This window comes from Xiphophorus hellerii, chromosome 4 (assembly GCF_003331165.1).
Source record: "Xiphophorus hellerii strain 12219 chromosome 4, Xiphophorus_hellerii-4.1, whole genome shotgun sequence".
NCBI classification, from domain to species: domain Eukaryota; kingdom Metazoa; phylum Chordata; class Actinopteri; order Cyprinodontiformes; family Poeciliidae; genus Xiphophorus; species Xiphophorus hellerii.
This window is the reverse complement of record NC_045675.1, coordinates 26352197-26369687: the sequence shown is the minus strand read 5'-3', so window position 1 is coordinate 26369687 and position 17491 is coordinate 26352197. Positions and strand designations below refer to the sequence as shown.

General features: G+C 38.7%; 1 protein-coding gene across 5 annotated transcripts; it reads right to left on the bottom strand.

Annotated features, from left to right (window-relative positions):
- Window positions 1-757: 757 nt before the first annotated feature.
- bbs4 (Bardet-Biedl syndrome 4) lies at window positions 758-16907 on the bottom strand. 5 transcript variants are annotated; one of them, XM_032561446.1, is made up of 16 exons: window positions 16797-16907; window positions 13660-13702; window positions 10142-10221; window positions 8467-8530; window positions 8115-8226; window positions 7791-7863; window positions 6731-6784; window positions 6513-6640; window positions 4750-4804; window positions 4592-4660; window positions 4213-4365; window positions 3216-3387; window positions 2925-2994; window positions 2682-2835; window positions 2385-2592; window positions 758-1451 (listed from the first exon to the last, which is right to left on the bottom strand). In XM_032561446.1, exons 1-16 carry the CDS (start codon window positions 16821-16823, stop codon window positions 1297-1299), a joined length of 1617 nt encoding a protein of 538 aa, XP_032417337.1. In that variant the 5' UTR covers window positions 16824-16907; the 3' UTR covers window positions 758-1296. The 5 variants fall into 5 exon arrangements, with proteins under 5 accessions (XP_032417337.1, XP_032417340.1, XP_032417338.1 ...); XM_032561449.1 differs by lacking the exon at window positions 16797-16907 and adding an exon at window positions 16688-16704 and having other exon boundaries at window positions 10147-10221; XM_032561447.1 differs by lacking the exon at window positions 16797-16907 and adding an exon at window positions 9931-9988.
- Between the last annotated feature and the right edge of the window lie 584 nt (window positions 16908-17491).

Sequence of the window (17491 nt, the reverse complement as noted above, 5' to 3'; positions counted from 1 at the left end):
CGAGAAAACTTTAGATGAAACTTCCACGAGGAGCAGAGTCTCTCCTGGAGGCTATTTGAATTGTAGGAAGATGAGAAATGGGAAAGCAATCTTCCGCAGCTGTGCTGAAATATAACTGCAGCAGGAATAGTAACTTGCAGGCCATCGAGCAGCCTGTAAGGGGACCACAGGCGATTCAAGCGGGCGCGGCTTAACAAGCTCCTAATGAAAGAAACTACAGTCTCTGGGCTATAAAATACAGCCGAGCTCAGTGTTAGTGGAAGAGATGAAACAAATGAGTGACTGCTGCTGTGTGCGTCTGCAGGGTCAAACGGTGTTGAAGCTGCCTCTTGGTTTTCGATCACGGGATGTCGGAGGGTCATTTGAGGCTTCGTTAAGGAAGGCAGGAGGGATGAAGTGGCTGTCACACACACACACGCACACACAGATACACACACACCTGCTCAGAAGAGAAACGTAAGTGGCAACACTAGAAGTAAGAGGAGATCCCTGGATCAGAAGGTTCAAATTGATAATGTAAACTAGATGAATGAAACTTCGGTAGTGTGTTTCCTTGGTAAATTGTTCCAATACGGAAATATAAGTGCAAGAACATCCGTCTCTCTCTCTTTGGTGTCCCATGAGGAGTAATTAAGGTTTCCATCAGATACCAAATAAAAGCAAACCCATTCATAAAATATAATTTTGAAAAAAGTAAATCAAAAGAATATTCATGATGAACAACTTAAACCCGTTTTCCCAAGAAAACCAGAATTCCTTTCAAGCATTTATCTAATGTTAAATACTTTATTCCATAGAAACACAACAGTTACCCACACATAAAAGCAAGTATAGCGATTTGCAATAAAGTCGTATGATACAAATGTTCAAAAGCATCGCTCTGTCTACCCTATCTTGGCTCGAGCTCAGATTGTCACAGCGTTTCCTTCACCTGCAGTGGATTTTAAAGGAATGTCAATACATAGAAAAATTGATCCTTTCAGCTTCTAGTGAATAAACTGAAAGGACCAAATAAGCTAAATTGAAATATCTCGACACAGGCCACTTCACAAAGGCTCCTACTGCTTCTTGGCTGAATAGAAACATAGTTAAACTAAGAAATCTGCTGGACGTGGCCCTAATGTTATTGCACCAATCGGTCTGATGAACTGTTCCAAATATGAAAAATGACCCCGACTTTTTTTTTAGCTGTAAAGTAAGTAGTGGATTTCTGTGTGCCTAACATTTTAAATCTGTCTAGAGTAACATTAAAAACTTATAATGAGTTACGTATAGTACTGCGGCCGCAATATGACTTCATTCTTCCACCTTAGATCTCCTCTTAGAGGTTCTGGGTTTGGACCCGTCTGGATCTTCAGGTTCTGGACAGCCTGTAGGGTCAGTCGGTGGGCTGGGGACGTTTTCTACATCAGGCTCTGGCTCAAGAGATGTGGAAGGGCCTTTGGAAACGCCTGAAAAATATCATGCAGAGTTCATTTTATTCCACCGAAACCTGCTCTGATTAATCTGAAGCATTTATTAAGGATGGTGACTCTGACTGACGCAGCCTGTCTAAGTTCGCTTTCAATACAACACAATCAAATGCATATAAGTAGATCCAAGCATGTTAGCAGGAGCCACTTACTGACGTATACTTCAGGTGACTGCATACAACTAATGCCAGAAATGCTGCTAATTTGAATACATACACTGCTAAACACGGAAAGAATGGGTGAAGAGTACCTTCTGCGGAAAAAAGGAAAAAAAAGTACACAGTGAAATTAATGGCATCTACTCTGTTACTGGGTTTGTCTTGTAAAGAGATTTAGTGAACCAGAACACAAGGTACGCAGAAAAATTGGTCCAGGGTTACGTTCTATATGCTGGTAGTGTCATAAGAAGCCTTGCAAATGCATTGAGTTAAAAAAATTCCCTAGTCTTTTGTTACAGCTTTTGGTACATCTCTTGTACTAAAACTAATGTTCCACAAGAGGTGTGATAGCTTTGAAAACTATGAAAAAAAATTCATGTGAAAGTAGGTGAACAGCTGCTAGCTGCATAACACCCCTAAAGCCCTACTACTGATGGTAGAGTGCATTGGTTTCCCCCCCCCATCTGTTAGCCACTTATTCAAAAATGCACAACACAAAGGTCAAGTGTGTGGTTTGGTTGCTGACTGAATGCATTAGCTGGTTTGTATAATTAACCTTAGAGTTAGGAATGTATGTAAACTGCCAGAAAGCAGCAGCAAAATCTACGGTACTTAAACTTTAAAAGCGTATTAACTTTGCTTACTTAGTCTAACAGGTAATAACCACAGCTGAGAGAAACACACTTGCAATGGGTTGGATGCAGGTCTCACACTAGCTGGCAGATAAAGCGATGCAAACGCCGGGAAAGCACACCTGTTGTTAGCTGGATGTTCTTGTTGTAGCTGGCAGCTGAAGACATGGCCTGACCCAGAGCTTGGTTGGTGCCGAGAGGAGCTCCAGGGGTTTTGGCTGCTGCTGCTGCAGAGTGAGGCTTGGCTTTGGAGTCCTTGCTGGGTTTAGTCCAAACCAGAGTATCTGTTACCTGCAGGACAGCGCCCATCTTCTGAGCCATGTCCATCAGCTGGGAGTGAATAAAAGGAACAGGTTAACAAGTCGTGACATGTAGCCACAGCTGGTTACTGACATCAGGAGCAGAGAGCTACAGCGTACCTCCAGATCAAACTCAAAGTTGCTACTGCTATCCCGTAGTTGGTTGACTTTCCTTTCCATCTCCTGATATTGATCCAGAGCTCTCTTTTTGTCTCCGTGATTATAGAGGAATATTGCAAAGTTCAGGTTGACCATGGGGTTGGGTCTGTGGAGGCTTGGTCACCAAGGAAGAAAAGAAAACTAATGATTTTTATAAAGTTTGACATTTTAAATAACAATTACAGTGTGGAGTCCAGGACTCACTCATCAAGATTCACAGCTTGTTCGTATGCTCTGGTGGCATTCTCTACATCTTCCAAATTAGTCAAAGCGACTGTTAATTATAGATATAAGAAAAGAGTTAGCAATAAACAAAATTCACTGGACATTGCTTTTTTTTTTTTTTTGATAAATCCGTCCTGAAAAGTTATTTTATTTCGAATAAAAATATTAAAACAATTTAAATGCCCACAAATATTACAAAATGGCAAGACGGCATGGTTTTAAAGGATTTAAATTATACCACGGATCACTTCTCTGTCTTTGACACGGTACCTGCCAGCAACATGTAGAGTTCCCCCATCCGTGGGTTCAGATTAATGGCTGCGCTGAGGAAATGGAAAGCTGAGGCGTACTGCTGCATGGTCAGGTGTACCAGCCCCAGGTTGTACAACACTTTCCAGTCAAAGGGAGACAAGTAGTGAGCGCGCTTCAGGCAGCTAATGGCCTGTGGGAACAAGTGGGGGAGGAAGCATGGTAATTGTATCTGAGGCAGAACAATCTAGGAACAAGTGGATTTATAATGCTTCAAGGACACATGAGTCAGATTCAGTTGTGTTATAAGCCACTATTATATTACACATATGCATTAATGATAAGCAGGAGAAAAGACATAGATACAGTTTAGTTTATATTCTGACCAAAGAGTACCTCCTCCACAAGCTTAATTATCTCGCCCCCCGTGTTTGAACAAAAGCATTTTTTCTGACAACGTCAACAGGGTTCATAGATAGACAATAATTATTTAAATCAGGATAACAAATCAATAAAATAAGTAACAGAACAGAGTTGCTAAAAAAGAAGGGAATCAATGTGCTGCGACGGCTCAGTCAACGTAAAAACCTCAACTTTATTAAAATGCTGTGGTGGGATCTCAGAAACAGAAGCGTGCAAACTTTAATGAACTGTTGAAACACTGTGAGGAAGAGTGGCTCAACATTTAGCCATAAGGATGTGAAAAAACAGAGTAAAATCAAGCAGAAAACAACTTATTCAACATAACTGCCGATAGTGTTTCTGCAGCTATTAAAATGATGGTTTTCAAATGCACGGTCTGCATAATTTAGCTTCAATTTTGCTCAATAAATGACAAGTTTAGAATCTGATGTGCTCTGGAGGTAAAACATTAAAAGTTTCTCAGCCTATGTCCAGCTCATTTCAATGATGTGCTTATATATAAAATCGCTGGTGCTCAAATCCCATTAAGCCGCTCTAACTGCTGTGCTACGGCTTCTTTCCTCCAAGCAAAACACAAAAAAACAGCATCACTCACCGCCACGTACTTCTTCTTGCCAAAGAAGCACATGCCAATGTTGTTCCAGAGAGGGGGGCTCTCCGGCACGGCGCACGCTGCCACTCTGTACTTGTTCATGGCCACATCAAAGTCACCGTGGGTTTGCATCATGCTGCCTGCGGCCAGGATGGCCTGGGAAGAAAAAGAAAAAAAAAATCTGTGATTAGAGGTGTATTAGAGGAAGATGTACGCTTTGAAACAGAACATGATGAGAGTCTGACTGGAACATCTGAGTGCGATTGACCTTCCGCTTCGAGTGAACCGCTGTGAAAGAGAAACCTCAGCGCTGCCTTCAGGTGTTCAGCAGGAAACTTACGTTTGAACTTGAAAAGTGATGTTGTGTCAACAGCCAGCATACCTTATAATTGTTGGGGTCAAAAGTGAGGGCATTCCCAAGATGCTCGAACGCTTTCTGGTACTTCCCGAGCTAGACAGGGAGAACAGAATATTATTATTACTTTTTGTTTTAAAAGTACAGATTAAATCACAGAAAAGGCTGCAAGCAACTTCACCCACCTCCAAAAAAAGGAGGCCGAGAGTGGTCAGGAGTTCAGTGTTCTCTGGAGAGAATCTGCATGGAGAACGGAGCACGTTAAATGACAAATGTCACATCATGCTTGTAATTACATTTAATGCCTGCGCTTCTTTGAGCGGAGAAGCTGCTGATTATGCCATCAGGCTTTATTTCAGCTTAATTGTAGCGTGTTAATTATGACCTGTGTGGCCCAAAGAGAAATGTAGAGTGGAGGCACATCGACTCTAAAATAAGACTCACAGTGGTGCGTCTCATTAAAGGCAGCACAAGTATTAGGGCATTTGATTAATTCATTTGGCCTCAACAGGAGGTAGCCATAATGAGCGCTATTACAGACACTGATGTCATTTTTCTTATTTACACCATAGCCTCGTGTTTAAAAATTCAGCAAACTGAAAATGGGGTGAATTTATAAGGAAGCTGGAAAGGTCCTCGGGTAAAAAATATGGTGAAGATGGAGCTTTTGGATGGAATAAATGACAAATACTTCCTGCAGGGAGCTCTAAAGGCTGGAAATCATTGGATAAACAAAGGAGGAACAAGTTGAAAGCAACTCCTGAAAGAGTTTTAGAAACTTCAACTTGAAATAAGGGATAAAATTGCCATTACACAGCCTTGCAAGTGCATTTAAATCCTTGGACTATTGCCATTTTATGTGACAACACAAAGCAGTGCATAACTCAGAAGTGGAAGAAAGGAGGTAAATAGTTTTCCAAACTTTGGATATAAAGACATAATACTGTAAACTATTATGAAACAAGCAGTAAACATTACATTTTAGGGACCTCTCCACCTTCTTCCCCCATCTAGAGTTTTGTTTTGCTCATATTTTGTTTATAAAAATTGCCGACTCTGTGAGATTGGATGGAATGGGGATTTTCACGTCTTCTCACAAATTTATTTTATAGGATTTAGGTTTGAACTTTGACTGGGACTTTAGTGACAGACTGCTACATTCTAGGTGCCCAAAGGAGAGTTATCACAGATCCTTCCTCCCTGCAGTTATCAGATTCAATAACCATCACTATAGAGTATACTCCAAAGAAACTCAATAAGTATTCACATACATGCTGACGTCTGCACATCTCTGTTGTACAGTCTATATTGTATAGTCTTTAATTTTCAAATCCACATGGACGGTTTGTACTTTTAAAAAAATGTTTTGGGCTCCAAAACATTTTCTAATAACTGCAGTGTTTATGTTGAAATTTTGCCTGTACTACATAGTATGTTGTCCTTTATTCTGGTTTTATATAGTTCAGATTCTTATATTTGAGTGGGACAATAAAGTATTCTTCTATTCTATTCCAACAAGATTATGCTTTTGAGATAAAAACCATTACTTTGTAGCTTTAGCTCTAATGTTAGGGTTGCCATTAATTTATTTTGCTCCCCAAGAGCTGGATAGACACTAATGATCACTAACAAACCTCTCAGGCCTTTACAGAGCAGGTTTTTTATACTGACTTTAAATGACAACAAATGGACTAATTAGCTGGTGTCTAACTTAACACACTGGATTTTGGATCGGAGTAGCAGAAGAAGGGAGCCTGAATGCACGTGAACGCCATTTTTTATTTTTATTTTATTTTGGTTGTTTTAAAAAAAACTTTGAAACAAGAATGTCATTACCCTTCAGCGGAGGGGAAATGTTATGTGCTATTTTGGGTTGGTGTTTGACTTAAAAACAACCGCTTGTCTGCTCAGTGGTTGCTAACAGTATGAACGTTTAAACCTCACTTACTCCACTGCTCTCTTGTACACTTCGATGGCCTTGTCAGCGTCTCCAGCCAGCAGATGAACTTTCCCGAGCATCACGAAGGTCTTGTCATGTTTATTTGTCTGCAGAGCGACGTTTAGATGTTCCTCAGCCTGACGGAAACAGAGCATCAAAAATAAATAAACTTCCCCCTGGAGGCAACAGCTAAACTTTTTTTACTGTGTAATGTTGGGAGTACTCACATTTTTGAAATCTTTGATGAAGTAATAACACACACCCAGGTTATGACTGATCTCCTATGGTGAGAGAATGTCAGATGTGTTGCTCTTAGTTTAATTTGCTAATAAAAATAGCATGCAAGAAAGTTTAGTGGAAACTGGATGCTGAAGTGAAAGAGAGGATCCGAAATATTTGGACCGGTTTTTCCTCAGCCTTCCAACAAAGTTGCTGTTTAACAAAGTATTGTTGAGAAAAAAGACAGTTCACTGAGAGTACTTTCCGTTCAAGACGTGAGGAGAACTTCACGCTGCGCTTTTGGAGTCTAAGATCCCAGGAAGCACAAGTTAACACTTTTCTTTCAGACTTCAAGGGAAAGCAGAAACTCCACACTGAGATGTGTGTGGGTGTGTACTGTTTAGCTATTCTATTTAGGACCTTCTGTGTCATATTCACTAACGTTCTGAAGGTCCCATCAGCTAAAGCCTGGTCCTAATGCAGCTTCTTTAAGAGTTGGGAGCAAATTAATCGATTATTGAAATAATTGTCTACTAATTTAATAATCGATTAATTGCTAAATTGTGTATACAGACTCAAAAAAGGGTCCTTTTTTAAGAAAACCCTACATTTTAAGGGAAATAATCAAGCCAAAGCTGTACTAAAATATATACATTTAGCTAAAAATATACAATTTTTAAGACCAAATAAACAAACTGTCTGTAAATGTGTTCTACACAGAACTCTCCAAGTGGCAAAGTTATAACTTCACCTGGTTTAAATGCCGTAAAAAAATTCCTATTAAGCAAATTTATCTTTTTCAAAAAAAAAAAATTACACATTAGCCCTACACTGTATTGATGTTAAGTCAAGCAGAAACAACTGAGCTTTTCTCTATCGATTACTAAAATAATTGTTAGTTGCAGCCCTAGTATAGTGTGAATTTTGTTAGGGTTAGTGTAAAAAAATGTGTGTGGGTTAGACACAAATGCAGTTACTAAAGTGAATGGAAGTCAATACAAAGACTTGTACAGCTAGAAATATGAACCTATGTGTGTGTGTGTGTGTGTGTGTGTGTGTGCTATTTACCCAGTCTTTCTCATTAAGCTTTGCTGCTTCATGATAGAACTCAATAGTTGCTTTGTGCTTTCCAAGAAGAAATCTAGGAAAATAATACAAAAAGAGTCAATATGAGAAATTAACCTGAGATATAATTTTGTACTGAGCCATTTCTACGAAACAGAGAAAAGCCTCCACAGGTAGGTGAATTTAGTGAGATGATATCTGTAAAATTACTGTTCCTCACCTCCCAGCAGTTTTACAATAATTACTAGGAAGTCCTCCTATGCCGATCTTGTTAGTTAGTGAGGGGGGCTCGATGCACTCATGCAGGGTTCAGTGCAGCAGACTTACAGTGATCGGGCCACTTGCTTGAGGTTGTCTGAGCTGCTGGGATTAAGGATGGCGCAGCTCTGAAACAGCTCCAGGGACTCCTGGATCTTCCCCTCAAGACGTAAGATTAGTGCTGGATAACAACAAAGACATGGCATAAAAAGAGGATATTCATCTATGTGAAGAAAAATAGAGAAAGGACAAGAAAAAAAAAAATCAAAGGCACTGCATGCCATCCAAAGAGAGGATTTGGGGAAATACACCACATACCGTGGAGCTTGGTAGAGCTTTTTTTTTTTAATTCACTGCACCTTTCAATTAACATCACATATAAGGTAAAAGTGAGAAGGGAAAGACGGCAGCAACGTCTCACCTTGAACATATATGGCATATTCACACATCCCATTGGTTTCCTGGAGTTGCTCTTTAATGATCACCTACAGAAACAGAGAAAGAGAGGCAGGTGGATGTTAATTTGATGAAGTGGACGAAATACTGAAGAGGCATTTTGCTTAAGAGAATTTAATATAACTTACTTCAATAAGTTAAAGTCATTTTAAAATACATTAAAAGAAAAAATCCAACTGGCATTATGGGTTTGATACCTCTCGCTACTGCTTGGAAAAATAAAACAGATGAACAATAACTAGCATCTTCCAATAAAGAAGGATAACTATTTAGTAGAGCAATCATCAATTAAGGTCCAAATTAACTTTTTTGCTTTGTCTAAGTCTTTGAGTTGAGCAAAAACCATTCTAAACCATTTATAATAGACTGAATATATTTTCTCCTAATATCTGCAGTTAGAATTTAGATTAAAATTTAATTCGTTTTCAAAGTTCCTCAATATATTTTTTAGTCTTCTGTTAATAAAACATGCATTACTTTATGTCAATCTGTGTGGGGTGAACTCAAACAGGCAACCCTAGCGCTGCATCATCATCATTCCTAAAGGACTGTACCAGCCATTTAAAAGATGCATTAAACTTAACATTAAAAGCAATATTATTGAAAAATATTACAATACACAAATCATTTGCAATACATTTGTATTTTGCATACTTAAGTGTTTCTAGTTGGTTTCTTTAATGCTTCTAACATTATGATCTGAGTCTGTTGTGCCAACATATTTGACACAACTGGTGGATTTTGATGATGGAGTTTGGCAAAATGCAATGCTTAATGCTTGTCCATAATTGGTACTTGTATTATGTTTTTATGATTCCTTGTCTTATTTTAAATAGGGATTAAAGCTAGGCCAGGTTTAAAGTTGACGCTCTGAACCGGGTGCGAGCCAAACGTGCCGGCCTCACGCGCCTTCACACTGCCTGGTCTTGCACCTATGAATTTTTTAACTCGGTAAGGATCGCACGCGCCACTGTTCAAAGTTAATTATGCTTTGAACCAAACTTTGGACCAAATTGAATGAACTAAAGAGTAAATTGCTATATACAGAAATTGTACCAAATAGTTTTGAAAGTGCCTTATTATTTTGTTGTGAAATAAAACTGAACTGAAGAGACTTCTTTTCCAAAGACATAGTATGTGTCTTTAGAGTATATATAGAGTATATATAGCAGCTGACTTGTCAATGCTCTGTTTTAAGTTTTACCCTCCTGAGAAGGTATTTATAGACTTCAAACAACCTCAAATATCCTATCCGACTAATTTCAAGTCATTTTCACAGTCGGATTAATGAAACTTCACAGCAGGAAATCAGATTAAAAGTCTAGGTTGGAGTTTCTGCAGATTAAAAGAATGTGCCGCGTTACCGCGTAGCGCGAAGCTGATCTTCACAGTGAGAGCAAGAAGGCGTTATTCCAGGAACACGACTTACTGTTGCAAGCATCCATTCACAGAATGCTTTCCATATTCATGTAGAAATACAGCAATTACTGCGGAGAACAAGCAGAGTGGCAAACTGACGTGGGTATTTACCGAGCACTCGGCTCAATCATGCTTCCCTTCGTGTGTTCGGACCAGATCTGACAGTGAACACACATTGGTCAATGACAGAATGAGCCACGGGGAGAATTTAAATCGTTTACCTTACAGGTCTCATAGTCTTTGCGCAGATAGTGCTGGTGGATCAGCCAGTTTCTTCTCTCCACAATAGGAAGCTCTGGAGCTGGATGACATGACAGAAAGAGAGAGAGAGAGAAAAAAACTAATTGAAAAGAAACTGGGGGATATTTTAGTCACGCTACATTCTTCAGCTCTGGTGATGTCTCGTTTTGTCGAGAGATAAAAGATTAATTTTGCACGCGCCCTCCTTTTGCAGTCATTAAAAGGTGTCTGATCTGACAGTAAGCCCAGATGTTCCCCTGCAACCTCAATCCACTAGCTGGATTTAAGTCAATTCACCTGACACACTGGAGATATTTGCTTGTTAGCTAGCTTTCACTTAAGAACAGATGGCTCAGGCTGGAAGCGGTTACGTCTGTGTATGAATGCTGTTTGTTTTTTTGTCTCTCATATTTTGACAAGCGAATAAATAATCTGGAAAGAGCCCCTACCTCTGCAGTCTCACGCACGTCTTTGATGCGACAGTTACCATATAGCTGTTAAAGCTTCAACCAACCCCAGGCTAAACTTTAATCAACTCATCAGTCAGGCTGTAAATGTCACCTTGCACGCAAGTTTTGCCTAACAAACACTTGCTTTTTTTCCCCTCCACCACTATCTTTCTCCTTTAACATCTTGGCAGGTTGAGATATTCTTCTTGTTGCCAGGGCAACGCTGTCTCTCGGAAGCCAGGTGCTTGTGACAGAGAGCGTGCGGAGATTGAATGAAAGTGGGAGGCTGAGGGAATGAGCAGCACAATGTAGGGCTTTAGAAAAGGGTTAGGCAACCTCAAGAACTAAAGCACAATGCTCCAAGTTCTCTTCCCAGCAGAGAGCAACATTTCATTTCACAAGGAAGGAAAATGTAATTCCAGCAGAAGCAAGTTTGATTCCAGTAATCCTGTTATCTCGCACCTACTACCTTTCCCTCCGGGGCTAAAAATAGGATTCTATATATTGTAAAATAAAGTGCTGTAGCTTTGAGTCTGTCAGTGACATTGTAGAGAGAGGGAGGGGTGTTATTAAAAAACAGAGTGTAACAATACAGTGTGAATCCCCCACTACCCATCCATCTGTTTTTTTATCTGCCAGGACTTGAAGCAGAACTCTGATCATAATTTGCAGGAAGAACCGGAACCGATTCTAAATGCTTCACAGAAATCCAGGTCAAAACTGGACGGGTTCACTTCATCACGAGTCAAAACGGTCCCGTTTGTGGAGACCCAATCGGATTTGTTCGTTCTGAGAGATGAGAGAGGTGTGCTTGTCTGTTGGATTCTTGGATCTGAATTCAAAAACAACAAGGCAGATTTGGAGAAGAGAGAGCAAAAATATCTGTGACACGCAACTACAGGGGGAAACAAGAAAGGCCCAGCATGTGGTGTCCCATATATAGCTGTGTAGGGGAGGGAGGCAGAAAAAAAACAAAAAACCTTATCCCAAACATAAAGGAATTATGGCATTGTTGTATTGGATCTGGCTAATGCTAAGCTTAGACTAGCTTGTGTTTCAGACACATGTTAAAGGAGGATAAGAGCAGAGAAGAGGCGTGCTGAGATCAAAGGACACATGGGGAGATTATAAGAAAAAAAGAAAAAAAAAAAAGATGATAATTTTTTGGGAAGTTTTCCCCTTAGAAAACTTCAGAAATCCCCTCATCTCGTTGGGTCGTTTAATCTTACGCTGCTGGAACATGCAGCAAAGGAAACAGTCATGTTTGCACCTTCTGGGCTTTTTATCCAGGATAAAAGATGCTGGGCTGCACTGCAGATAACCTAATAATAGACCATAATACTCTTGTTGTGCACAGCATAATTAACTTTGAGCCTGCATTAAATTATTCTAATTGCATTTCATGATAGTAATTATAGAATATATAAACCTTCAGTATCCATGGACACAATTAATATCGGCTTTGTTGCTTTTTATCTTATTACTTTTAGGATTTAGACTTTTGACAAACAATTTAAGGTAATGATTACCAAAAAATAATAAGCTGTATGTAATAATATGTACATATTAAGAGGGTCTGTTATATTTCTACTGTTTAGGTCATAGCGGCATATTATAAAACTTTCCATATTTAAAGTTGTTTTATTGCTTCCTAGAATTATTGCTGTTTCACTTAAAATGGTGAAACAGCTCTTCATAAATACACATTTACACAGTTGATCTACAGTATATTTACCGGTACTTAGATCAACTGGACAAACTACATCACAGGTGTCAAAACTCCAGTCCTGGAGGGCCACTGCCCTGCAACTTTTAGATGTGACTTTGCTGCACCACACCTGAACAGAATAATTAGGTCATTAAGGCTCTGGAGAACGTATCTTCATAAGAAGGAGGTAATTAAGCCATTTCATTCCAGCATTTTGTACCTGTGGCACATCTAAAAACTGCAGGACAGCGGCCCTTGAGGACTGGAGCTTGACACCCCTGAACTACATGATCTGCTGATCTGAAGACTTGACTGTATCAAATGTGTTGCGGCTCCATGAATTTACTGGGCGTGGTTTGATTTTGTAATTTGCACTTTTGAGAACATCATGTCCCAAATCGTTACATATGGAGTCACTTAAATAGGTCCTACTTACTTAAATTGCAGATTGGCCCCAATGTAACGTTCAGGTCTGGTGAAAGTTTTTTATATCACTAGATGAAACACATGAATAATGTTCATTTATGATCAACATCAACTATACAAAACAAATCTATTTCTTTACCACATTTTTATTCTTGGATCAAAAGAGGAACAATATATAGAGTCAGTTTTATAATAAGCTTCAGTTATTATAGCTAGAAACATAGAAGTCAGGCCCAATTTTATGTGACAACACAAAGCAGTGCATAACTCAGAAGTGGAAGAAAGGAGGTAAATAGTTTTCCAAACTTTGGACATAAAGGCATAATACAGTCAGCAATTATGAAACAAGCAGTAAACATTACATTTTAGGGACCTCTCCACCTTCTTCCCCCATCTAGAGTTTTGTTTTGCTCATATTTTATTTATAAAAATTGCCGACTCTGTGAGATTGGATGGAATGGGGATTTTCACGTCTTCTCACAAATTTATTTTATTGGATTTAGGTTTGAACTTTGACTGGGACTTTGGTGACAGACTGTTACATTCTAGGTGCCCAAAGGAGAGTTATCACAGATCCTTCCTCCCTGCAGTTATCAGATTCAATAACCATCACTAGAGTATACTCCAAAGAAACTCAATAAGTATTCACATATATAATAATAAAGACAGGTTTGATGAAAAAAACACAAGAGGATATGATTAATCTTATGACAACATCAAAAAGATAATATGGAAAATTAAGATGACAAAAAACAACCTTAATTTACTATGAATATTCCTCTCAACACGATGGCTCAGCAGCTCAGTATGTCAAACCGAAGAGTGAGGGTGACCTCTGCAGGCAGATCATGTTTTGGCAGTTTTAAACAGAACAAGCGTTAATGGCAAACTGAATGGAGAACAAGTTGGGTTGTACCTTTAGGTGCACGGCGCTTCTTGGCTTCAGTAGGAAGTGTCAGCTGTAATAAATGAAACAAAAACAGGTGAAACATGTGAATAAAAACTGGGACAGGACCAATGGAACACATATTCAGTGTTTCAGTATACAATTTCTTCAGCAGGTACTACTAAAGACATGTATCCGACACCATGAGAATAAGAAATCTTGTTTGGAAACCCCATTCCAATCCCTTGTGGAGCGCTGAAAGCTCATGATAATGTGCATAACATGAGAAATAGCATCTTAACAGTTAGATTTTAATTATATTTATCTTCTGCGATAATGTTTACTTAATGATAACCCTCAGGTCAGATTTATCTTGACCTGAGGGTCAAGATTGACTGTGTTAGTTTCTTTCTTAAGTATGCAAGTAAGAAGGTAATAATTAGGAAATATAAACACTGAAAACTAAAGGTATTTGTTTTAGGGGGTCATATTGCATTTTAATGTTTTTCATAACTTCCTATGTGCATAATAATGTGTTAGCAGCCATTTTGTAGGTCCAGACTGAGAAGAGGTGTTCTCCCAAACAACAGGGCCAGATACTAAAACTGTGAGGATTGCCTGAATGTGAAACATTTGATCGATAACTACCAACATGTTGGTTTGGCACACACAAAAACAATAGGCATAGAACTTACAACGCTCAATTTTAGATAATTTAACTGAGTTATAAGGAGACAAGGAGTGCTGCAGTTGGACTGCACAAGTTAAGTGTGTTTTTAAAATTATTGCAAGAGTCTGGAGAAATTAATACACTTCAGGACTAAAATAATAAAAACAAAATAAAAAAGAGATTAATCTTGTACTACTGTGGTTGTCAAACTGATAAGAAAAAATTAGAAATATCATTTATATTTATAAACTGATGTGTATATCATACTGTATGAGTCGGTTTACATGGTTACAGCTACACTCAGTTACCTTTATGTGTCGGTGTTGGCAATGTAGCATAAGCGTAACTTCCTGAAGGACTGGTGTGGACATGTCCCCAACTCTGGCATGAAGGGGACCAATATTTCCTGCACCTTTTTCTTCTTTATCTGCATGCATCTATGTAACTCGGCAGCAGATGCACGTTGTATTCAAAGCATTAACAGGCAGGTAAGGCTTTTTAAAATTCCTTTGCAAAATGTAAATGGCAAGTCCGCTCAGTGATTTAGTGGATTGGACATCACGTGTTTTACTGTGCGCACCGTGGCAGTGCGCCACAGGCGTCGTTGCTTTACATTGAGTCAGGAATATTGGTGGTCAGGGAAATGACAAAATCAAGCAAAGAATCTGAGAAGGGGACGCAAAGTTTTGAGATTAATTGCCAACACTACGGTAGCAAGATAACAAGGTCCAAGGGGATCACATTTCACAGGTCAGTAAAAAGCTTTAATTAAAAATATATATATAAAGAAAGTGTGTGTATGTTAGTTATGCTAGCTTAACATTTATCACCTTAACATGTACTCTTGCTGCGCATTTCGGAGTATTTCAATTCAATTTACACAAAAAATAAGGACGTGCAGGTGTTTAAGTTAAGCAATCATCAAATAGGATGAAATATTTTATAAAGCATAAAGGGCCAAAGTTTGTTAAATTTTAAATCGTGGCTCCTATTAAATTAAATTATGGGCCATTATAAAGAGAAATTCGCTTTGTTCTCTCTTGTGACAGAAACCAAACTATAGATTTATTAGCAGAGAGAATATATATTTTACATATCCAAACATGAGCATCTCAGCTTTAAGCCACATTTTGTAGAATCCAGTAATATCGATGGTCACTCTACTCACCAACTGCTCCAACCAGACCCAAAAAAGGTCTTGCGTCTTTATTATTTGCTATATTAAAGACACATTATATCTCATCTGCTATGTGCAAGTCAGCAGGACAAAGGATTTGCAAACCAGCTGAGGGACAGCTGTGGAGTCAGAATCACATAATTGAAAAATACAAAGTTTGTACTGACAAGGATTCATTTGGTTTATTCAGAAGTTACTTAATCTGTTTTTGAAATGTTTAATAACATTTTGATTGTTGCAGAATCTCATGTTGTCGATGTTTTTAGCACTTGGTAAAATCAGACAATAAAAGGAAACAGTGATAATTCTTCACAAAAAATATTACTAAACTGTAGGGAAGCATTCAGCAAATACAGGCTGATTCCATAAATTAGAATATGACTGAAAAGTTCCTTGGTCAGCAGTTCCATCACCAAGTGAAATACATTATATAGATTAATTAGATTACGTATGTCTTAACATATTTATATTTCATAGTATGTTTAATATCTCCTAAAAACTTATTTCCGAAAGGTACTATTATTCTGACAAGCCTGATCAGGACGTATATCCTAATTTATTGAATAAGACTGTATGGTATTCACATGTAAGTTTTGGCTTTATTCTTAGCACTAGAAAAGAAAAGGCCTTCCAGTAACTGGGTGCATCATCACCTGCTCCTCTTCCTCCCCACCAAGTTTCAACACAAAGTTACACCCTGGCAATGTAGTGCATTCAACCGGACAGTATGACAGCCTCTGATTTTGTCATTTAGATATAATTATTATTAGAATACAAGTCGTTAAGAAGAGCCACCGAAGAAAACTGCTAATTAAGGAGAATTTACAGCAGCTGAGTATAAATTTAACACACGCATGCGCAATCCAATTGCCTTAAACCGTCCACTTCTATACATTCTAATGCTTGCGAAACGAACGCAATGGTGGCTTTAATAAAGCAAGTCGTAATGGCATATATTTCAAAACCTCATAACTATTACATAAGTTAATTGTAGTTTGCAGCACGTAATGTAGTGGGCTAAAATGGCAAACAACGCACATCCCGAGGACATTAGTTTCGTCTGCTTTTAGCTACAGCTGTAAGCGCTCCCGTTTGAGTTTTGCAACGAGATAAAGAGGATTAAATTTGAAAGTTGTAGCTAGCGGTCTTCGTAAGCTCCGACTTAGCGGTAGCTACCAGGCGTTTAAAATAAGCGCAGTTACAGACCGTACTTTTAGTAAAGGTGCCGTGTTGCCCCACGGAGTGTCTCTCTATCAAACGGTTCAGTGACATCAATGTTCACCCTGCAAAGTCAAGACTCAATTTATGATGTACACTCACCACCGTAGCATTCTCCGCGTCCGCCATCTTGAGACGATCAACAGCAGAAGCCGTTGCTATAGTTACGAATGGACGTGAACGGAATGACGTCTATGAATGTTAATGAGTACAATGAGGGACCCTGCAACTTGAGAGAGAGAGAGAAAAAAGAAAGAAATCACCCTTCGAGGTCAAAACCTGCAATAATGAAGGCTTGACTGCTTTTTTAAATAAATCTTCAGCCTAGGAACTAGCAATATCATTTCCTCATTACCTTACTCAATGTTTTATTTTTAACTGGAGTAAGTGTACAGCTTCTAAAATATTTGTAGTGGTCAAGAAAAAAAAAAGCAAACACCTAAATCCATTATGTTAAAATCATACAAGTTTATTGTAACTGTTTCAAATGTCCTACATCCATAATATAGCTTATGGCTCAAATAAACCACAACCATGGACTGTTTGCTGTTGCCATCATCCTTGTTACATAATAAGAGACCTGTTATATGCTTACATTAAAGATCTGCTTTTATTGTATCAACCTTCCAGACCTCTCGGGTCTTCCGGTTCTGGTCTGCTCTGCATCCCCAGAACCAGAACCAAACGAGGAGAAGCAGCTTTCAGCATCTATGCACCACGAATTTGGAACAAACTTCCAGAAAACTGTAAAACAGCTGAAACACTGACTTCTTTTAAATCTCAACTGAAAACCCACC